This window comes from Cydia strobilella, chromosome 17 (genome assembly GCF_947568885.1).
Source record: "Cydia strobilella chromosome 17, ilCydStro3.1, whole genome shotgun sequence".
Taxonomy (NCBI): Eukaryota; Metazoa; Arthropoda; class Insecta; order Lepidoptera; family Tortricidae; genus Cydia; species Cydia strobilella.
The window spans coordinates 14,516,093-14,540,819 of NC_086057.1; the positions used below are offsets into that span (position 1 = coordinate 14,516,093).

General features: G+C 37.6%; 1 protein-coding gene and 1 long non-coding RNA gene across 2 annotated transcripts in view; one reads left to right on the forward strand and one right to left on the reverse strand.

The window, feature by feature from the left end:
- LOC134748928 (uncharacterized) overlaps positions 1–24,727 on the forward strand; it is a 448,425-nt gene that overhangs the window by 233,371 nt on the left and 190,327 nt on the right. The window lies entirely within an intron of this gene.
- LOC134748911 (synaptotagmin-4) overlaps positions 3,700–24,727 on the reverse strand; it is a 37,887-nt gene continuing 16,859 nt past the window's right edge. The window contains exons 2-10 of the mRNA XM_063683782.1: positions 17,219–17,341; positions 16,696–16,868; positions 16,051–16,205; positions 8,923–9,057; positions 8,468–8,581; positions 7,010–7,121; positions 6,247–6,374; positions 5,482–5,674; positions 3,700–4,473 (exon numbers count right to left, since the gene is read on the reverse strand). Coding sequence (XP_063539852.1) covers positions 4,357–4,473; positions 5,482–5,674; positions 6,247–6,374; positions 7,010–7,121; positions 8,468–8,581; positions 8,923–9,057; positions 16,051–16,205; positions 16,696–16,868; positions 17,219–17,341 — 1,250 coding nt within the window. The 3' untranslated portion in view covers positions 3,700–4,356. The remainder of the gene's footprint in view (positions 4,474–5,481; positions 5,675–6,246; positions 6,375–7,009; positions 7,122–8,467; positions 8,582–8,922; positions 9,058–16,050; positions 16,206–16,695; positions 16,869–17,218; positions 17,342–24,727) is intronic.

Genomic DNA, 24,727 nt, shown 5'->3' on the forward strand with positions numbered 1-24,727 from the left:
AACTATTACAAAGACTTGCTCTTTTGAAGAGCTTCGCTACACACTCAAACATTTAGGTATTTATTAAAAATAAGAAAACAATCGTTGCAGTTCACGAGATAGTTATTTCCATCCACATTGTATTACGATTAAGGTCAATTCGAATTTAATCGAAATGACGTTATTGGTTATTAAAGAAACACGATAGATTAAACAATGTCTATAGTTACTAAATTAAGGCAAAGTATGTCTTCAATTTAATTTGATCCATTGTGTAACGTAAATGTTTCACACAATTTATATGAAACCTTTAGTTACACAGTGGAACCAATTCAAAAGTAGAAATTTAAGGCTTCAATTGTAATAACTTTTATTAATCTGATCAAAATTTCGAAAAGGGCGTTTTTCGTGTCACAAGCTTTGAATCAAAACAACTTTATGATCTATGAATTCGGTTTGTTAAGGTTCATAAGTGTGTACTTACAATTACGAATAGAATGAAACGGTTATTAAACACTAAAGCATGACTATTTACATTTACACCAAGGAATGTTGAAGTATGGAGTATCATACAAGATAGTTCGTTATAGACATAAGATAATCGTGTACCTACACAGAACTTTGACTACCTAGTGCTTTCGGCAGGTACATTCAATCAAGCTCAATTTCATACCATACCAATATAGCTATTAAGTTTTTCTTTCATAAAGGTATCTTCCTATCATTTGTACTTTTACTTAAAATGCAGAGGTGGAAAAAGAATCAAGCGCTTAAGAATACGTGAAATATTTGTTGGCTGTGCTTGCGTATCGTGCAATTTTATTGTCACAACATGAAAAAGTAATTAAATAATTGGTAATGACTATTTCCATCACTAACTATGTTTGTTTAAAAAAATAAATAAATTGTTCCGTTTTTTGTTTCAAAGATTATGGGTAGTTATTTAACATAAATGTTTTATGTTATATTTTAACCATACTTACGATAAATTGTGACACTAAATATTAAACACGTAAAATACTACCTAATGAGGCAATGGTTTTAAAACATTTCCAGTCATTCTGTAATATCCCCTTTGTTTATCTTTTACATTTGTATGAGTTGCAATCTTCCACTATTATTAACCAGATCTACGCCTTTTTACATTCATGATTAAATAGTAATTAATTTTTTTTTATGAATGTGGATATTTAAATGAGCTTACAAATATACACTTAATTATTGTAGAAGTAAAAGATTTATTCTACATCCACGAACTACGTAATGTAAGTATAAAATAGATTGATTTCCCTATCCTAGCTCTATACATAGTATTTCCTTCTGACTAAACTGATAGTGTTGAGTATTGATGTTAAACTAGATGTTGTTACTTGAAACATTATAAATACATATAAAAATGTTGTCTATGCTTAAACGGGACGTTTAACATTTAAATTTTAATTTACTTTATTAAAAACGAACTAAAATCAACCGTAAGCTTAATTTTCTATTAAATATATGAAAAAACAGCTGTAATTTAAAATATTAAGTTATACACGAAAATATAGGTAGATTCAGAGGCCCCATTTAATTACGTCATTTTTTAAATTAACCCTTTTCGTTACACAAAGGAATGAATTGTAGACCATTGAAAGTTCTAAACTAACTAGATATTTTTAAAATCCATCCATAAAGCATAGACAACAATAATTGAATATGGCATGTTTATTATGTTTTAGTTAGAAAGGGCCACAAAATGCAAATATGTATCTTTAGTCTTTACATGTTTTTGCGCCCAGAGTAACTTGGATTATTCAACATTTGGTTAACTATGACATGTTTGAAAAGCCAACAATAAGTAGAATGACATAATTACTTTGACAACAAAATGTTATTTGCCACTCAATCAATTAATTAACACTGGTACAGTTGACATCATTTGGTATGAGTATAACAAAGAGTGTTCAGATAATGTTGTAGGTACTTTTGTACCAACGTATTCGATGTCAACTGTATTATATCAGTAGTGAAGCAATCGCTTATATCTTAGATAATAATCTATAGATACCTGTATTGATTACAAAGCCTTAACAGTACTGTAATTTATTTATTCATATGTCAATGGCCATCGTTCCTAATATACAAAATAATCTTGTAAAGAGAACTAAATAACGTCAAAAAACGTATTAAGGAAACAAATCGCTATTAACTTGCATCAAGTGTAGCTTACTTACTGTCCAAATCTCTTTAAGACATATTAATATGTGTTCCTACTTCCCAATGTTACATCAAGTGTTTATATACAGATATGTAGAGTCGAAACGAAGCAGGACCGAGGTTCTACTTCTTCACAGTAAACAATACAATCTACATCTATATTAAACACGAGATCCCGGTGTCTATATTCAAGTTTAACTACACATAAAAATGAAAAATCGAGTAGTATACAAAACTGTGTGCGTAATACTTTAGAGGGTCCTGAGATCGATTTGGTTTGGAAATAAGAATGATTTACTAACTACATTATAACTACAAAATTATAGCTAACTCCATATCTTTTTTGGACTTTGGTTTAACCTTGGTGGTGGAAAACCTTCGAGCTTCGATTATACAAACGTGCATCAATAATAAGTGAAGTAAATATAAAATATTCGTAAAACAATTATAACATTTTTTCCTTTTTTGTTTGTGCCTGTTATCTGGCTACAAACGAGTTCTCGTAAACGTATTTTGATAAATATTTTACTAAATATCGTCGCACACAAAGAAAAAACACATAAAGAAACTATAAAGTACATAACAATAAACGGAATGTAGGTTTTTAATAAAGAAGGCGCATAGCGCAAGGATAGACATTTCCATATTGAGAATGGAAGTAATGCAAGACATTCCCTCCTATTTCAAACTACTACAAATTCTGACCACTCCAACAACTGCTGTCTTTACCAAAAACATATCTAGATCAGCAAATAATTATGGAAGAAATTAAATTAAAAAAGGGTGGTCAAAAAGATGGCAGATACGTGGTGTACTGTCGTTTAACCCGAAATTGATAAAATGTAACGTTTGATTCAAATCCACATACGCTCTCAGATACCTTTTTGATCCTGATACATTCTCCTGAAAACAAGAAAATTTTAGATCACTTCGTATAGATTTAATTAAGTACCTACTTTAGGTTAGGTTTGTATATTGCCGTAGAATTGTAGTGAGTTGTTTGTCTAAACACTGATCATTAAGACAAAAATTCTAAAAAGTTAAGAAGTGAACTTCAAAACTACTACAGGTACGCGAGGAGACTCAAGTTGAGCCTTAAATTCGTCATCAGTTTAATTTATTCCATTGTGTAACGAAACATAATCATATATTTCTGGAGAAAGTTTTCGTTACACAATGGAATTGATTAATTTGTTGACGAATCATTATGCAATATATTTTTTGCAATTGAATTAAAGTGAAAAGGTCTTGTTGAAATATGTAGTGTTCTAAAGAACGTCGCATTGCCCAAAGTTTCAGGTTAAAAGAGAGCGCGAGACAGACATCATGGTGTCTCACTACTTGAGCTCGTGCATATCTGACGGACAATGTTTTTGCAATACATCTTTTAAGAAAATCCCAAGCGTCAGGTGTTCTAAAAAACCGGCCAAGTGCGAGTCGGACTCGCGCACCGAGGGTTCCGTACATTACACAATTTAAACAATGTATTTTGAATGTAAAACGTGAGTCAAAGGTAAATTGCGGTTTACGATTTATGACGTATTAAAAAAAAACTACTTAATAGATCTCGTTCAAACCAATTTTCGGTGGAAGTTTGCATGGTAATGTACATCATATATTTTTTTTAGTTTTATCATTCTCTTATTTTTGAAGTTACGGGGGGGGGGACACATTTTACCACTTTGGAAAGGTCTCTCGCGCAAACTATTCAGTTTAGAAGAAAATGATATTAGAAACCTCAATATCATTTTCGAAGAGCTATCTATAGATACCCCACACGTATGGGTTTGATGACAAAAAAATTGAGTTTTAGTTCTATGTATGGGGAACCCCAAAATTTATTGTTTTTTTTTCTATTTTTGTGTGAAAATCTTAATGCGGTTCACAGAAAGCATATACTTACCAAGTTTCAACAGTATAGTTCTTATAGTTTCGGAAAAAAGTGGCTGTGACATACGGACGGACGGACGGACGGACAGACAGACAGACATGACGAATCTATAAGGGTTCCGTTTTTTGCCATTTGGCTACAGAACCCTAAAAACAGGTCGGTTATGTTCAAGGCGTGATACTGACAGATTAAAACAAACGCTACATTAGTCAAGTTCCAGGGCAATGGAGAATAAGTTGAGTCAGCTGGCCAAGATGGCGGGAGACGGAGACAGATAATATCCCGCCGCCTCACTCCTTCAGCTTGTGCCAGTCGGCGATCTGTCGCCGCGGCGCGGCCTGCACCTCGCGCCAGTGATGCCGCGCCGAGCCCGCGCCCGCCGCGCCCAGCTCCAGCCGACCGATCACCTGGAAACATGGCACAACTGCTACAGGCCATGCCTAGTGCGGAGGCGGAGACCACTGGTAAATTGTGGATTTTGTAATCATATAGAATAAAGATTTTATTATTTAATATTTTAGAACGAGCCGAGTTGGTTTAAGACTATAATAAACTACTAGTAGGTACTCTGCAATCTGCGGGCCTAGTCGAGATGACAGTCGTACATCGACAAACGAAAAGAAATTATGTATCGGGATGACACTTGACAGATGCTACTAAAATCACGTGACTATTTCCATACTTTATTTAAGTTTCGATTGATGTTTTCTATCATCTTGTCTAGGCCCTTTGGGCAACTTAATATTTTACGACAACGACAGAAAAGAATGAAACGCTGAGAACTTGGGACTTGTCGTTACATCTCTTTTACTTCCCCTAAGGCTGGAGAGTCAATCGCCTCTCAACGAACAATAAAAAGGGTTAAATTCACCCTTTTTATTGTTCGCTGTTCGTTCTTGGTGACGCGGTCCTAATCGAGCACAAGCTACAAATACCATACATACGCCTACTCCTTGTTCCGCTACGGCATATTGCTTTGGGGCAACAGTACAACTGTAAAGTCTGTTTATTGTACCAAAAAAGTGTATCAGAATTATAGTAATCATGATGTGCATTAAAATGTATAACAAAATTCCACAAGCAATAAAATCAATAGAAAACCCCAAATCATTTGAAACCACCTTAAATAGATACTTATTAGATAAAAGTTATTACTGCAGTTAGTACTGCAGGGGTTTTTCGATGATACTATCCGAAAAAAGTAGAATGTTAGTATTTTTTTTGCAATGTAATTAATAAGATTAATTTTAAGTATAAGTATATATGTATAAAAATAAATTGCTGTGTTCTTACAGGGTCTGTATTCTTGTAACTTGTAATACTACGAGCAATAAATATGTTTGAGTTTGAGTTTGGGAGGAAAGTATCTAGTACAGGGGATATTGTTAGAGATTAGAGAAGTACCTAGTACCCACCTCGTTTTTGGTAACGCGATCCCAATCCAGAACCAGCAGCTCTAGCGACACATGGTCAAGCGCGGCGTTGGGTGCAGCCGGGACTTCAAACACGAAGGACTCGTTAAACACGGGGTTCAGCGTGCGTTTCTTCACGTGCGTCTTCTTCTTGGCGATGCGCTGACCGTTGTACAGCAGGTACATTTTTACGTATCTGTGAAACGAAAGTGCAACTTTGACATAATGACATTTGATTTCATAAATATTGAGGATGAATAGTTTAGGGGTGAAATCAAAACCGCTATACGTGAGTAAGGCTGTAATTGAGCCAATTTGTGATTAGTTTAATGTATTGCTTAGTGTGAAATATATTTCAATTGTTATTTTCGTTACACAACGGATTCAATTCAATTGTAGAGTGAATACTGTAAAAAAGTGTTTGTTACGTAGGCTTCACCCTACAGTGTGCAAAAAACTTACTAAGTCATATGATACCAGCAGTTATTATTGTTTACAGCTAGAAAGGAGCATACCATCCCTTTTATATCAGCAGATTTTCCAAAGACAATCAAAGGTTGGAAAATGGAGACCGGGGACGGATGGATAGAAGGCTACATTAGCTTTATTTTCTGTTCAAAACCCAAATAACTAGTTTTTGATTTTTTATCTTTATTATCGAGTTCCTCCAATCTCACAGGTTAAGTACTGAGGAGTATACCCGAGGCACACACACGGCATGTTATAAGTTCTGCAAGTAACAGTTCAGGCAGGTATACGTATACGCACGGGTCGGCCAGCCCGGTGACGTCCATCTTGGGCAGGTTGCGCGCCTTCAGCAGCACCACGGTGAGGCGCGCGGCGGCGGGCTGCCAGCACAGCGACACCAGCACCTCGCCGCGCCCCACGCGCAGCATCTCCAACATTATACTTCTTATTAGCTTTTGGAACTCATCACAATGTCATCGGCTAGCCTAGGTCTCCTAACCAGGGCCAGATCTTGCCTGCGAGTCTGACGATTCGGCCCGAGAAAAAAGCCAAATCCCATACAATCTGCACCGCGAAAAACCCGGCCGCGGCTCAAGCGTAAAAGTTTGGGGACCCCGCATACAGGTTTCTACACCAGAAGGTGTGATTGGAAACCTCGTATTCGGAACGAATAAGCTAGTGAAGTAAAAGACAAAATTTTTATTAACATGTAATATTTAGAATATTATAAATAAATGACTATATGACTAACTTTTTATACAAAAAAAGTCTTCTTCTGCAAAAAGCAATCCATAAATTTCTGGGATAGGGATTTTAGCACTCAGCGATTCGACCTTTTTGATTTGTTTTGACAAGATACTGTATTTGGATACTGGATACTGAAGCAATAGTTATTTCAAATTGGAACTTGGGTCGCATCTGTCAGAATAAGAAGTTTATTTGAAAAACTGTGGAAGAGGCTTCGTTATAATATCCATATTTGTTATTTGTTTGTAAGTGAAAATTCTTCCTCACTGGGCAGACTCCTTCACAGTACCAAAAACAGTGGATTTCAGAACAGTACCTTGAGACTACGTGGTTGGATCTCGCGACACAGCGCCATGGCCTCGCCGCTCTGCAGGTGAAGTGTCGACAGTGGTGCCACCACCTCGCCAATTATCTCATCCCGGGAGTATCTATAAATAAATAACATAAAAATAGGTATCTACTATAGCCACAAATAAAGGAAAGTCTGATGGCTGATACTAATCTGCCGACGGAGAATTTCTGCAAAATTTTCCACATGGAATAATCGTGAAACATTCTTACGATTGACTGAGGTATGAATTTTCCTCTTTCCTAAGTGAAATTAATTTGTGACATCAGTTCGTCCGTTATTTTAATATTCGATTCCATTGTAACGTTAATTGGTCGTTTCAAAGTATAAATGTTTTTCGTTACATAAAGGAACCCATAAAAATGTAGACGAAATGGGTTCAATAAAGCCTACGTAAAATTATTTTATTATTATTAATTTATTTATTCATGAAAAACAATTACACACTTACATAATAGGTACAATCAATACGCCAAACTGGAGTAACCAGTTATATTAAGGTAAATGTTTACATTCGTGACATATATTCTATTGTTAGTAGAAAAAACCGACCAAGTGCGAGTCGGAGTCGCCCACCGTGGGTTCCGTACAAACCTCTTTTTAATTTTTTACAAATTTATAGTTTTCTATTTTTTCCCTGTACTTGTAGTGTAAGACGATTATTATCATATTACTGGCCAAATGTCATAGTTCTAGGTTAACGGGATGCATCGGATGTACCCTATAAATTTTGATTTCCTTGGGTTTATCGAAATATACATTTTTTGCGGCATAAACGGCCGTATCTTTTTTTACGTTAACTTAGAAGTTAGATTTTTTCACAGCTTCAAGGGGTTGGTTTTTTATTTCAACTCAATACCTCCACGCATTCCGAGATAATGGGTCTCGACAGATTGACAGACGGACAACAAAGTGATCCTATAAGGGTTCCGTTTTTTTCCTTTTGAGGTAATTCCTTCCTATAATTTGATTTGAAATTCCCCCTCAATATTTTTAAAATTTAAATCAATTTTCCCATTTTAATAATAGATAAGTATAAGTACCTACCTACTAAAAACTTGACAATAGGGGATATTACTGCAATGTTCTGCCACCAGTGCAGGACTAGGCTTTTTGTAGTTTTCAGAGATAATAAAATATGACATTGATGCATCAAGGCGGTTTGCTTACAGAGGATCTACCGGGAAACGCGAATCCGAAGATTCGCTATCTTCCTCTTTATCGCTTGAATATGCAAGAGTGACAGAGATGTTAGATAAAGAAATTTTCTTGTTTCACGATAAACCCTCAGATTGCCCTACGCAGTTTTGAGTAATATTCCGTTTTTAAAAGAGCTTGTTGCTAGGCCTATTTGAATAAAGAATATTTTGACTTTGACTTTGACATTGACAATGTACTCGTATACTCGTATACTCGTATAGTCACCTGTCAAAGCTAAGCACGACGAAGTGCAGAGTGATGGCAGGAAGCTGGTGCGGAGCCAGGCCGTAGAATGTGAAATCTTCATCGTATACGGGGCAGCGGGTCTTGCGCACCACCCTGGAACATGGAGCAGATAGGATAAAAGGATCTTTATTGTCACCCACGACTGTATCAACTTTATGATTTGCTGACCGAAACAGTAAGTATCGTGTGTGGAACTGTATATATGCAGCGGCTTAATGTCTTTTGGCAAATGGTATTTACTTGTATTGCCTTTATTCTTTATTGTATTGCAGTCATGTTCATAATACATTAGGTGTTACAGTTTGAGGATGGTAGGTACATGACACCCTGTCAGGGCACTCAATTTTCTTAAGTCTAGGTAATTACATGCATCTCATATGCTTCGCAAAATGGTATTGCCTAGATACTTATCAATTTTTCTTTTAAGTACTAACCTGGTCTTGACCTTATGTTGTTTGTCCGGCAGCAGCTGCAGCTTAACGTAGGGATCGGGGCCTGCGGGTTCGCGCCCTGGCAAGCCCTGGCAGGAGACCACCGACACCACCAAGGCGTTCTTCTCGTTCTCATATCTGAAAAAAAATGTAAAGTCTTGGAACGGAACCAGTATGGTAGTCGACTATTTCGATAAACGAAGCTAATTATAGGCTTATACAGTCGAAAAAATTAATGGGCCCAGGGAAAGTGCCTTAAAATCTTAAGTTAAAAAACTAAATGCAGTTTTGTTTATTTAAAAAAATAAAAAAAATGTCTCCTTTAAGTAAAATGAGCTAACTTAAGGTTTTAAGGTAACTTTTCCTCCAGAGCCCATACATTTTTCCACACTTGACTTACATAACTAAATTTGTATTTTCCGAGCGTGGTAAACTAGAGACTTATAGTTAGAACAACAGATACATATTTACATAACTAAAAATAGACAGGCATTATCAAGTAATTTAAGTTTTCCTGGAATGATTTTCCATAATAGTATCGCTAAAATATTTAGTAAGTTTCCTATTAAAATTTGAAGATAATAAAAAAAAATATTACCTTCTTAGGTACCCACATACTCGTCGTAGGTACATCTTCATAACAAAATATAAAAGAAAACACACATGTCGACACGTTTTGACCCAAGCTTGTTTCTCAGATAATATCCGACCTGGTATGTACCTAAATCATTCTCACATATTTCCCCACACAATATCTATTTCTATTTCCAACTCGGCGCAACTTCGCGTATTCCTCACAAATATTGTGACAATAAAAGACATTGTTATTGAATATTTGTTTCAAACGTTAATACGCCTGCTTCACGATTTATTTCTTAACAAATCTACAAATCAAAATCACACCTAGCAACCAACTTTAGGGTTCGTTTTTAACGCGTATGTAATAATACTTTATTTGGGTAGCGTCCTCTAATCGACCAAATCTAGGCTACCAAAGACCCTCCCTTGGGTATAGCATAATACTTGAGAACGATATAAAAACCCTTTTAAAGCCTTCAAGAGGTTCTAAATGTATAACGTTGAATAGATCTAATTTCCATTTCGAGATAGGTTTTCGCTTTAGCAAATAGTAAACGGATACAGTCAACCAATTTGATTCCTAGGCCACTACAGAACCTTATGGTTTTAACTACTAGATACATGGCATATACATTACTTATAAGGCACTGTCGTAGAAGATAAATAAATTGATTCATTTTGACATGGTTCTATAGTGGCCTAGGAATCAAATTGGTTGACTGTACGTGTTTGTACATCACTATGCATTACAAGTCAATGTTCATCAATAAAGAACTATGATTTTTAGTTATTTTTATTTATTCAACATTACAATACATGTCATTTGCATTACAAAAGATGTTAGTTACAGGTAGTTGACACCTTGATAGGGCACACATAGGGCTCACATAGGGATTTCTTGAACTAAGAAAGCCCCCTCAATGAGATGAAGTCAAACATCATTCCACTAAATAATGAACAGCGCCAGTACCTATACCTTTTAAACTAACTTTAGAAACTGTATAACAACATTCTTACCACCTTACATTTGCAGTTGGACAAACCAAACCTGGAGCCATTTTATATGGACAAATATAGTACCTATGTAAGGAACGGCAACGCAGAGAATTTAAGTTTGAACAGGCATCAGAAAAACTTTACTTGCTAACCGTTGGACAAAATATAAACGAAGGTGGTTTTGGTGTATTACTTTAAGGGAAAAATAATGGACCCGTAGACGTTTAAATGTAGCGGTATCTTTGACAATGGCATAAGCGCACATACTTAAGGTCTATTTTTCCTATGATTTTTTATTAAGACACTCGTATAGTTGGCAGCCGACGCGGCTGAAGGTTAAGTTTGTCTGAAACAGGCCATAAAAGACTTACTGCCGCCACGGGGACGAATATAACAAGGCCTTAAATTTTATTTGTCAAGTAAGATGTCTGGTAACATAGGATATGGTACGTGAGCTATTTGTATATAATTATAATTTGTATTTGTATATAATAATAGGAAGTAGGTAATAAGAAAAGTGTGGGTATCGTACGCGTGGGTTTTGATATTTAGAGGAGATTGATTTAGGTTAGGTAAGACTATTATTCCGAGCATAATGTAATTATAACAATAATAATATATTATTATAATTCTAATTTTGGAAATTCGAGTAGGCCTCTATGTATTAGTAAGCGACTGGCGTCAACTCAGGAGAAGAAAAACTTGAAAAGCGGAATACAGCCTGTACATTGAACTCGGGTCTTTTTGGGGTCCAGTCCAATTTAGCAGCATGTCCATTCCACTGCGTTAAATATAAAATTTATCCTTGTTTATCCTTGCGCTTATCGTACCAGCGTACCACACTTAAGTGTCCTATGAAAGTGGTATGAAATATAAGATGGTCATCCACAATGAGTCAATGACATTCCTGAAGCATTGTCTATAAAAAGTTTTCTCCAATGTAAGACTATCCGTTTAATTCTTGATTCTTGACGTTCTGGTTTGACTCTTTACCACACGGTTGAGACGGACAGACTGTACCTACGATTTGTACATATATTTATATCTTGTCAAAAGTACATACATTACATACCTCCATAAAGCGCGAATTGAAATAAGGGCACTCTCCTTAAGTAAGTCGCGGAACCGTGATAGCTAAACAGTTGAAATTTTCACAGATGATGTATTTCTGTTGCCGCTATAACAACTAATACTAAAAACAGAATAATATAAATATTTAAATGGGGCTCCCATACAACAAACGTGATTTTTTTGCTGTTTTTTTCCGTAATGGTACGGAACCCTTCGCGCGCGAGTCCGACTCGCACTTGGCCGGTTTTTTTTATATAAGTCATCATCTCAACCGGCCTCCGGATTGAAAGTAGCACGCTCTTACCGCTAAGGCCACCAACGCTTCTATAGTACTTTTCCACACTGGCAGTTCTTCGAAGACTATTTGCAGAATGTTTCCCCTTCTCCGATGTAAGACAGTTCGTTAGTATCATAGAGTAACTTTATATCTATCTTTGGTTAGTATAAAATAAATAATGAGTGACGCACGGCGCGGCGCGGGGGCGTGAGTGGGCTTCGATGGGTTTCAGTTGTTTAACGCCTCATTGATTTTATGGTTTTCACATTGGATGCGTTCCGCGGGCCTCTCCGGTGTGCGAGCGGGACATCGTTTTAAGCGTTCATAGTTGTCTTGCTCACACACGAGAGCAGCGTGCCTCGCGTTGCCTTTGTTTACTTATGTTGATTTCATTTCACTTTTTCGAACGAAATGATGTAATGCTATTTTTTTTTTGGTGTGTAGTGTGTACCTGTAGGTATCTATCAATTAAACTAAGTACACTTCAGGGAGTTTTAAATGCTAAGCTAGTTATAATTAATTGTAATAATTGCCTATTGAAGCGTATTTGTTTCGCTATCAAACTTTAGCGTGGGTACATATATCCTTTATCAACTTTTAGTATAGTCTAGACGTGATATTAAGATAACTTAACGCCTCATACAATAATGTTGTATTATTCAATTTGCGTACGCAAAATACGTTATAACTTATTTTATAACATAATATAGCCGTTAAAATCGCCCCCAATCTGCGCACCGCACAAATGCTCCTGTGGCATTGAGGTGGACCAGCTGGGGCGCCACGGGCTTGCTTGCCAACGTAGCGCGGGTCGCCTTTTGCGCCACGCTGCACTTAACGACATAATCCGTCGGTCACTTGCCACCGTCAACGTTCCAGCTGTACTGGAGCCTGCCGGTATAGCCAGAGACGATGGCAAGAGACCCGACGGGATGTCTTTGATCCCGTGGAGGATGGGACGTGTGCTCGAGTGGGACGCAACTTGTGTTGACACGCTAGCGCCGTCCCACCTCCACGGTACTACACACAAAGCCGGCGCGGTAGCGGAGGCGGCCGAGGCCCTCAAAAAGCGCAAATACGGGAGTCTCGACACCAACTACAACTTTGTTGCATTTGGAGTCGAGACTCTTGGTCCATGGGGCCCCGCAGCACAGGGCCTATACCGGCAATTGGCGAAACGGCTGGTGGATGGGACCGGAGATAAGAGAGCTGGCAGCTTCCTCGCCCAACGCTTGAGCATAGCGATCCAGCGCGGAAATGCTGCCAGCATCCTCGGCACCATGCCACGGGGGCCCATTTTAGATTTAGATTTTTAGTTTTATAGTAGTTTTAGTGTAGTTAATTGTAGTTTTTTTTTATTGTAAGGCTTTATTTATTGTTTCTATTCCAATTGAAAACAGTTTAGATTGCCGTTAAATAAATCTTATATGTATGTATGTATGACCACGATACTTTATTTTCATATATGCGCCATAGATATGGACACGCACAGTCGCCTGCAATAATATGTTACACAACGAAGACCGCATAAATATCTGACACGATTTCTAGAGCCATAACAGCGTGTCATATATTTTTGCGGCCTTTGAAGAGTAACATATTACTCCAGGTGACCGGATATTTATTAACTAAGTATTTCCCCAAACACACATCAGTTTTCAAGAAATCATAGAGCAAGCAACATTCATTTGTTTCAATGAGGGCTAACGCGTATGAATTCGCCGCTAGGGGCGCGCGGGCGCTAATGTAGATGGTGGTCTTTTCCATAATTCAAAATGTCAAATGTCACTTGTCACTTCAATGACTGACAGCTGTTCTTTAGTCTTTTGGACCACCATCAACAGAGGCGCCAACTGGTGACCAAAAAAACGATAGCCCTCATTGAAAACTGCAAAAATACTCAATACTCAATATTTTATTGCAAATTCACAAAGTAATAAATATAAATACACCTCATTAGCTTACTCGGTACATTCTTCAATCAAAACTATCAAATTTAATGACCGGACAGCATTCAAACAGTAATTTGTCGGTGATTCGATCTAATCGTGCTTTTTGTGTACACATGTACAGTCGGTTCCCTAACATAAGTATCCACTTTTCTATACAATTAGCCTGGCGACGTGGGTACTTAAGTTGGAGCATCGTCCTTACCTGCTGAATGTTATTATATTGCTGAACATTATTATGTTTTCGGTCAAATTTCATATTAGCACAGACGAATGTTGACCTACTCTCAGTCTTAACGTATACCGTACGGACCACAGTTAAACGTATTTGAGATGTATTGTGATGACTTTACATATCTTTTTACCTACGTATTTCATATTTAAAGTAATAAGACCTGTAGTGACTGCGTCCCGATACCTATATCACCCACCTATATTTATTTAGTAACCAATCGATTGTAGCGTGTATTGCTTGTTTGTCCCGACTAATCCATCTTTATGACTGTCATTGATGGATTGGGAATTGAAATGATCGGATGTATGGGATTCTAAAAATGCGTGTTTCTAGCTTCCATCCATACTTACTCGAAAAATATGTGTTGTTAGTTCGGAGTTTTAAACGGAGGTATGGGCACGTAAAAATTATCAGTATGGACGAGTGTAATGTTTAATATATTTTTCACCTCAGCAGCTCGAACAAGCCTTACCTGCCTGCCTGGAGTGAGGAAAGTGCGATTTTCCTCACTCCAGGGAGTGAAACAAAGTATCTTTTTAATTTAGTGAAGGCCATGAACTGCCACTTCATACGTCTATTACAAAGTCGTTTTTTTTTTTGTTTCTGTATTATTCTGCATAATTCAAAATACATTTTAACCTTTAATATCTTCTCACTACTGAGGTGAAAAATTATATGTGTCACACGAGAGCAAAGTTATTTTACATCTCGTGTTTTTGAGTCCCTCGCTTCGCTCGTGATTCAATTATAGAATCTTTCGCTTTCCCGGGACTCAAAATCAACACTCGCAAGAAAAACCAACTTTCCTTTCTTGTTGCACAAATAACTATTTGTTACGTGCCTATTCATTCATAATAACATAGGTATGTAATGTTTGCGTTATGGTGGTTATGCATTTTATTTAAATGACAACTATTTGTTCTGTAGCATTAGAGGTCTCATAGACAACGAAATAGGTATGGTATATATCAATATTTCACGTTAGATCAGAGTTCCTATTTTCCTATATTTTAAACCAGCACTTCAACATTCAATACTCAATACTCAATATCTTTATTGCTAATAAGGACGAATCCATGCAGTAGTGGATACACAGTATCAAACCAATTTGAATATATATAAGTAATTAATTTTATACATGTCAAAAATATAGATACCCAATAAATCAAAATTGATGAGGTCATTTCGATTACAATAATAATGAATAATTATACAGATTAATTCGTCATGAAATTCTACAAATAGTAATAATAATAGTCTGAAACAATAAAAATTAAAATAAAATGAGTGTAATTGTCAGTCTTTGTTAATCAAATATCTTTCCAAATAAATATATAAACCTTACCAAAAAAATATTCAATTAGGTATCTTCCTAGTCTGTCTTCTGTCTGTCTGCGGTCAGATTACGTCCTGATCGGAATATCGACCGGCTTCCCGCTCCCGGCCGCAAGTACGTTGACACAAGCCCACAATGCAGCCTCATGTATAATGTAAGCGGTTTGGAATTCGATTCCCATTGTCCACAGGAAATGGACGGTTCTACTACAGCCTCGCATATTGGTATCTAGGTATTTTGGGGAGAAAGACAAAATAAATAATAGATTGACGCTGTATTATGAAGGAGGAGTTTGTACTTGAGAAATATACTGCCTGAAAAGACGCATTGTATTAAGAGCGCATTTAGGGCATAATATTTAATTTGATTATGTAACATACAACACGAGACCGAATTGAGTAACGAATTTACCTAAGGTAGGTCACGCATGATTAGCCTACGCATTTTCATATTCAGGATAGCTTTCTCAAGGTAAGTATTTTGAATATGTGTTAACAACCTATTAACTTTCCAGGATGGTGGAAATAATGCATCAATTCCATCGAAATGCAGTAAACGCTATCGCCGCCGGGCCAAGACCGTTCTATCGTGAATCATCCTTTAACTGGCGAGTATTTTAGGTTGATACTAGAATTAATATCTAAGAAGACATTTTGGGTCAATTTATGTCAGACAAAACACGACTCACCGCAGTTTGAAATGCAAGTCGCCGAGCCTTCCCTCGTTGTTGTCGGAGTCAGCGGGCTTGTTCGGCTTCTCGGTGGCATTGGCGTCGGCAAGCTCCTTGCTCAGCGGGTCCGGTTCCGGCGCCGTCGGCGTGTGCGGACTATTGCCGCCGGATGACTGCAAGATAACATTTGCATGTTGAGATGCGATAGGTAATTTATCTAGGCAGTGGCGTAACTAGGGGGGGGGGGCAGAGGGGGCAAGTGCCCCGGGCGCCATCCAAGGGGGGGGCGCCAAAATGGGCAAAAGGCAGCAGCAGGGAAACTTTTGTCAGTCGTCATAGGGCGCAAATTTGGTGACTGCCCCGGGCGCCATATCCTCTAGCTACGCCCCTGTATCTAGGTTGAGGTTAGGGACCTCCGCGAAATTTTGATTCGAGGCATTAGCAGGTACGGCAGTTAATGACGGCGTAGGTATGGATGGCTGAGCCTGGAGTGTTGCATTCACCGGGATCTGCTGCGAGATTGGCGTGGTCGACGGGACTGTCACGGGTGCGGTCGGTGCAGTGCAGTGGTGACTTGCGTAAGTGACGCTGAGCTCAGAGAGTGGTGACTAGTGTTGCACTTGAGCCTAGAGCTCGCACGGCGGTGGATAGTGATGTACTGACCGGAATCTGCGGCGGGATCGGCGCGTTAGGCGGCGAGGTAGCGGCTGGCGCAGTTGGTGCGGTGGGCGACGGAGACTTGCGTAGGTAGTGGGTCGCTGAGCCTGGAGATCGCACGGCGGTGGCGCGGCGTGGCGGCTGGAACACTAGCGCTTTATCTGGGCCGCGTTTGCCTCCTTAGAGAAAAATAAAATATTGATAAACATGTTATTTACGGGTTTAAATGATCTTTATAATTATTGTTAAATGATCACAGTGACAACAGTTTATTTTATTTACAGCAATAAATATGTCACGCAATGCAATAGTTACCTAGCTTGTGGAAAGAGTTGCGTCGCTTGGCGAGCCAGCAAGCAAGCCCGGCGAGCGTCGCGAGCGCCAGCACTAGCAAACAGAATGTCACGCAATGCAATAGTCACCTAGCTTGTGGAAAGAGTTGCGTCGCTTGGCGAGCCAGCAAGCAAGCCCGGCGAGCGTCGCGAGCGCCAGCACTAGCAAAAAGAATGTCACGCCATGCCACAGTTACCTAGCTTATGAAGAGAGTTGCGTCGCTTGGCGAGCCAGCATGCTATCCCGGCGAGCGTGGCGAGGGCCAACGCGCCCGCTCCTAGCACTAGCAACCAGAATGTCACGCCGTGCCATTCGCCCGCTGCAACAAACACAAGGTGAAGATTAAATATCAATCTCCAAACAAATACTTTGTAAATAAATAAATAAAAAATATTGCAAAATATATCGTAAAATTTGTCTGTTATTTGTCGCACTAAAGCTGTCTTGTTCAAGTTATCGTTGTTAAGGCGGGATTCCACCAGTGTGCGGCACTGTGCGGCACAAGTATTAAATACTGCTAGTGCCGCACAATGCCGCACACTAGTGGAATCCCGCCTTAATACTGGTTATTCGATACGCTATTTGTCGTACTAAAGTTGTGTAGAAGCGTACAAGCGTTCCGTCGACCAACAGACACTGGCAACAGTTTAAAAGTATCACCATCGAGCAACAGCTTATTGAGATTTCAACCTTTCGAACAAATGTTCGTCGTGGCACCGGTCTGTCGGCCAACAGTTTAATTGCCTATCTGTCGCATAGTCGATCATCGTACGTTTGTAATTCGAAGCTCAAAGCCGCACTCTTCTCTTTGTAATTGCGATTAGAAAATTGAAAGTTACCAACCAATACCCTTAACCTTTGGTATGCTTTTTTTGACAGGAGCATTGGTATGCTTAGAAGCAGATTGCTATGTAAATAGCAATTTTTTGACAGGAGCATATTTCAACTAACCACGTAACAAATACCATCAGCATACGTAACGACACGTGTTTCCCAAGAAGCTAGAAAGCTCCGTTACCTATATAAAATCTCACGCTGCGTCTTACGTAAGCGAACACTCGCGAACGCGAAGCGAAGCGGCGCGGCACGGCGGGCCCAAGGCGTTCGCAACGAGATCGCCCACGTAGGACACTTCTATAGGTATCAAAGCCTCAAAGAATTGATTCACCCCGCTCCGCGCCGCGCTGCTTCGCGTTCGCATGTTGTTCGCCTACGTAGTACGCTGCGTCAGGCTTGTTTTGACATCGTACCTATACATATAATATGTAGATATATATCGGATTCCTTCCCGCTCTTACATGATATGCGTAAGGGTGAAAGAGAGAACGTTGTCGTTTCCATTCCAATATCAGTTTTACTATAAATAGTGGTATAAAGGAGCAGCTAGCAATGCACAGCACATGTTCTAGGCACGTGCAGTGTGACCTACTTTCTTGGGAGTTACGTCCCCATTTATATCCATTTAATTGCAAAATTAAATGGATATTACATCTAGAAACAAAACAACGCTGATTTATATAGACCCAATTAGACTCTCGCCTCCGCCCACAACTTCGTGCACATACAAGGAGTTAAAAACTTTCTTCCCAATATCATATTGGTCAACCTGCACCACTATCAATTTACTTCTCTCCAAATTGCGTGGCATAATACAAGAAGTGTTTGTCATAGTGTGGCTTTCAAACAATTACCAACTTTTTAAATTTAGTTTTATAGCAGGTATCTTTGTAAGTAACCTGTCCAAACTAAGTATATTACCATCACCGACCCCTCCCACTTTAGTACCTTAGGCACGTAGGCCACAAGTTATATAGTTTTGTGACATTACGGTAGAAGTTATCGTATGACATGTCGTCCCGGTGCGTCGGGAATTTCATATAGGTTGCTCGTAATTTTTACAAGAATTTCCGTATAGGAAACGATCATCATCATCATCATTGGCCACATCATCTGTTGTAGATGCTTGTTGTAGGCAACGATAAGATAAACTTATTAGGATAGATACATCATATTTTAAACGGTGTTGGTGGATAAGTAATCCCTCAGTTTCTGTTCGTTAAATTATTCAGTTCCCGGAGTAGGTAATATGGTTTTCAGTGTCAATTATTTTAGGTATCCACTGAGATCAATGTATTTAACGGTCTTACGCGTGTAGAGTCGGATAATGCTAACTCTGCAGGCCATTTGCAATGACAAAGTGTGGCATTGTCATCATTAATGTGTTACGACACTCCCTCACTTTGTTCTATTCAAGTCGGTGCAAAGTTATTTAGCTCAGCGGTTAATTTGAGCACATAAAACTCTTTTTTCGGCTCCCTTCTTTTGAGTTATCGACTCTCTGTGAATTTTTAAGTAATCGTCGATCTTAACTTAGTTAATTGGTTACAGCGGTCGGACCGGTGTCCCCTGTTGCTCTACGAAGTGAAATTTTAGTAATTCTCATCACATAAGTCAAGTACCTTCAATAAATCCCTCTATGCTTGTTCTTTGCAATGTGCCCCAGAGCAGAATTTAAGATGAAGTGGAATTACAAATTTGCCTGAAATTAAACGTAGGTGTACTCATTTCCATATTTATATTGTGAATACGCTTAAAGCTTTCACCCTTTAGTGAATAGACGTGAAATGTAAACGAGCTAGGCTTTAGAAAATTTCGTAGTGCCTCAGGACACTCTCAAGATTAAAGGAATCTGAAAAGAGTGAATTCACTTTCACTTTTGAAAGCGGAGGTGTAGTTGGCATCTGAGCTCCTTTGGAAAAACCGGCCAAGTGCGAGTCGGACTCGCGTTCCAAGGGTTCCGTACATTACACAATTTAAACAATGTATTTTTTATGTGAAATGTCTTTAAAAAACCCGTAGGGGTCGGATCAAAAACTAAGTACTTAATTAAGTCCGACTAACGCTTGATTGCACATTTCTAATAGGTTTCCCGGTGATCTATAGGTAAAGATCTATTTTGTGTATTTTTTCAAAAATTTTGACGCAGTTGTTTCGGAGATAAAGGGGGGAATGGTCATTTTTTGCCTATTTTCTTGAATAACTTTTAAATCGTTTATTCTAAAATTATAAAAGAAATATATTTGAGATTCTCATAATGAGCTCTTGATATGTAAGACGATATAGTTAGAAAAACTTTATTTTTTAATTTTCTCATTTACCCCCCAAAAGTGGCCCCGATGTTTAAAATTCATTTGTTTAAGATGGACATGTACGTCTTTGGGTCACAAACTTACATATGTGTACCAAATTTCAACTTAATTGGTCCAGTAGTTTCGGAGAAAATAGGCTGTGACAGACGGACAGACAGACAGACAGATGCACGAGTGATCCTATAAGGGTTCCGTTTTTTCCTTTTGAGGTACGGAACCCTAAAAATGTTCAGCACACTAACAAGCTTGTTGCTGAGGAAGATTCACAATGAGATCTTTGTACACCTGCCAGAGGAATTCACATATTCAACCTAGTTTGGGGAGGGTTGTGTGGATACTTTGTATGTCTCTGCAGTGATATACAGAATCAAAAAAGTCAAATTACTGAAGTATGGTAATTTTAGGTCAGTTACATATGCAGCATGCTATGAAACTGATATGCATAGTTTCAGAGTAGGTACTACATAAGTAATCTCAATGACTACACATCAAATTACTGTTTATATTGAATAAAAACGTACCTGTGTACTAAATTATTATTTGTATAAGGATTATTTAGCATACCTACTTTTAACCTTTTCTTTATCTTCTCAAAGCACCTCATTCTTATTGATATGTGTCCTTTTTCCCGTTCCCGTGATTTTTCATATTAGAGGCCTTGAAGAAAAGGTCGTGTTACTACAGGCGGTTATAAGTATTATGATTATAAATGTGGTAATCTTATGTTTCTAATTTTTCGCCATTTATAAGGCAAACTAATATAAATACTTGACGAAAATGTCAGAGCTAATGCTTATTGTGTAATTGTACTTGACAATGACGTCCGAAAGTATATCACGCCTGAGATACTGAGTAGGTATTTACAGACACTATTTTTTAACAATATTAAAATTCATTTATAAATAGTATGCGTTTGCCTGCTTTTATTTTATGACATTATGAAAGTAAGTCCGTACTTTTAGACAGTGCGAGACGGAAGTTTAAAAGTACTTTGTACTTGGTCTCAGCGAGACAACCGTTAACATCTTTAACGAGAGAGCATTACTTTTATTCAATATTGTTATTGTTGTGTCGTTTGTATTGTTTTGTACTTATAAAATAAAATAAAATCGTTTATTTCAGATCTGCATTGATCCATAACGGTGTTAGTATATATAAAAAAAACCTTAAAACTATGTTAAGTACTAAATTAATTAATATTATGTTCAAGTAGAAACTTTTAGGTATTTTTGTATGCTTATATACAAAGTAAATTTGGCCTTAGTTAACTAAATATTTTTTAGGGTTCCGGTTCCGTACCCAAAGGGTAAAAACGGGACCCTCTAATACTAAGACTTCGCTGTCCGTCCGTCCGTCCGTCTGTCTGTCCGTCTGTCACCAGGCTGTATCTCATGAACCGTGATAGCTAGTCTGTTGCCGCTATAACAGCAAATACTAAAAACAGAATAAAATAAATATTTAAGTGGGGCTCCCATACAAGAAACATTATTTTTTGCCGTTTTTTGCGGTTGCCGGTTTTTTTTATGCTTCCAATATACAACAAAAATCATCAATTCATAATAAAATAAGTCAAAAATACAGAAAGGACTGCGTCCGGACCCGGATATGTCCTTAAACTACGTCCAAAAGAGAGGTATGGGCACTGTGAATGACATCTCGCTTTGTGTGGTAGGGCACAGGACAGCGGATGTCATTCCAGATCTAGAGCAGAGCCCAACTGGGGAAGTACCTCCACCTTACAGAAAACCGGAGCCAAATAACACTAGACCCTACTCATAGTGTTGTGTTCCTGCCGGTAATTAAGGTTGCCAGAGCTCAACGAGGGAGAGGAGTGTTAGGGTCGGCAACGCGCGTGTAATATATCTGCTGTTGCAGGCGTCCATAGGCTACGGTAACTGCTTACCATCAGGCGGGCCGTATGCTTGATTGCCACCGACGTGGTATTAAAAAAAAATGCCAAAAATAATACAACCTTATTAATTAGATATCTAAAACGTAAGAAATATTATTATTTTCATTAGATAACTCAACTTATTATATATTTTACCTACACCTATTTATTTAATTTAGTACGATACTGCTTCACGACACCTAAATACGAGTAAAATAACGGTTGTAAAATACCCCCACTGATTATCAGTGCGCCGGACGATATCAGCTTGTCAGTTAGAAAAAAAGTTTGACAGTTCCGAACAACTGACAGGCCGATATCGTCCGGCGGACTGGTAATCAGTAGGCCCCTTAACGGCCTAATTCGAACTTCAAGATACGTTAAAAATTTGGCCGAGTAAAGTATAACGGTTCCTTTTGTACCATTTTGGTACGGAACCCTAAAAATCGAAGATATCGTCCCTAAAAATCGAACAAATCGTTGTATCAGGGACTAAATTTTTTTTTGTTGACATAAAGAAGATGCCTAGTCAGTTTTTCCTATAAAAGTAGTTCTTTTTTACCAGAAAATGACAAAAAATACTTCATATTGAAGCATCTATTATTTGGTCTTTACATGTTATACTTCAAAACATAAGCGTATCGACGTAAATCTAAGTCTTCAACGAAACCGATTTTAATATCTCAAGAGGCCGTGACCTTTGACCGTGAAAGACTCAAGATGGAAGGGGGGAAGGGGGTAGGCAGGGGGAGTGGGGTGACCACCAGCTGACCCAGTCCCGTACTCCTCTAATGCATGGAACGGATTCTATCCACTTATCACACCATGATGTCTTGTACAATGCTTTCGGTGATCTAAGTTCTAGCGCAATGTTATGTTATGTGTGACCCATATTGACGGCATTGTAATTTGGGGGAAGAAGATTCGAAGAAATTATTAATTTAACGAAACCCATTTAAGTAAGACAAAGGAGGAAACTAGTTACAACCAAATGCAGACTAACCAAGTCTACCAAAACCAGCTATGCAATCGGTCCAAAAATCTACAATGCTATCCCAAATGGCATACAAATTTACAAAACAAAGCATAGAAAATAATAACTAATTTTATAGGAAATGCGTTTTATAACATCCGTGAATTTTGTGACATTTAATTTAAATTTAGGTACCTACTTTTTTCAAATCTATTGTTATTATTCTTGTTAATAATCTGTCATTGTATGATAGAATGTATTGTCCATATTATAATGAATTGTAAATTTATTAATTTTAATTTATATAAAATTTATATTATTAATTTTAATTTATATTAAAATTAATAAATTTACAATTCATTAATAATAGAGGGTTTCTTTTTTTGCCATTTTTTTAATGTGACTTTTTTGCCACTTGTGTTATTTCTAGTCAGGATCACGAGCCCTTTTCGTCCTTATAGGAGAAAAAAAGTGTCCCGAAATTTCCATCCATTTTTCAAACTTTCCTTTTTGTTACCGCCATACAGAGTATATGGGGAAATGGTAACACAGTAGGAAAAATACCTTGGGACATTTTTAATCCCATTAGGATCGAAAGAGCTCGTGATTCTGGGTAGAAATAACACAAAAGTTGCAAAAAAGGTCACATAAAAAAATGGCAAAAAAAAGAAACGCTCAATAAGTGTTAATCTTATCTCTAAAATGTTTTCAAATGTGCATATACGAAATAAATGAATATGAATATGAACACCTAAGTAAACTTGTCGTTCGCTGCATCAAAACCGATACCATAGAATCCGATTCAGAATCGTAACATATAATATAATGCTTATAGCATTTAAATGATTATATATCGATATATATAAATATTTAACGTCATGTTCGAAATACTAGACTCCATTAGCACGCATAACCCCAATTTGAATTATGAAGTTTGAGAAAGTAGCTAGAAGCTTGTAGAGTTGTAGCTACATAAAACCTATTGCGTCAGCATTGAGCTTTTATTAATATCTGTAACCTTAACAAAACCTTTATTAGCTTTATTTGGTTTGATGCTCACTTAAGCCGACGACGTAATAAAAGGGGGAGAACTGCTGGCAAACTGGCAAGACATACTAATATCTAGATGGTGCCGAGAATTTGAGCAGACGATGGAAATAAAATTTAATGTAATAGCAGGCATCTGTCGCGTAAACGGAGGACGCTGGTTCAATTCCAGTCCCGGGCACTGGAGGCCTTGGTTATTTTCTCCTTTGTATATAATATTTATTTCGTTTATAGTTTAAATTGTAGTGTGACTACTTGTAAAAAACACAAATTAAAATATTTGCTTAAGAAAGTAATTTAATTTGTTCTTATAATAGCTATAAGAAATTATGATATTTTAATTGAGAATTTGACGTTAAATTTAGGAATCTTGTAGATGAATACATTCTCCTCCTAAAACAATTTTCCCGTACTAAAATGCTTATTTATTTAAAATGTTATTATTCGTGGTTAATTTGTAGGTAAATACGGCATAAATTTCATTTAAACGTGTTTCAATTTAATGCTAAACGAAAACTGTTTGTATATTACCAGTATTTACGTTATATAAATAGATAGGTACAATAACTATTATTATAATTTTACGAAAACACGTTTCTTTACGAATGGTAGTCAATTGTTACAATTTTCAAGCGAAGTTACGTA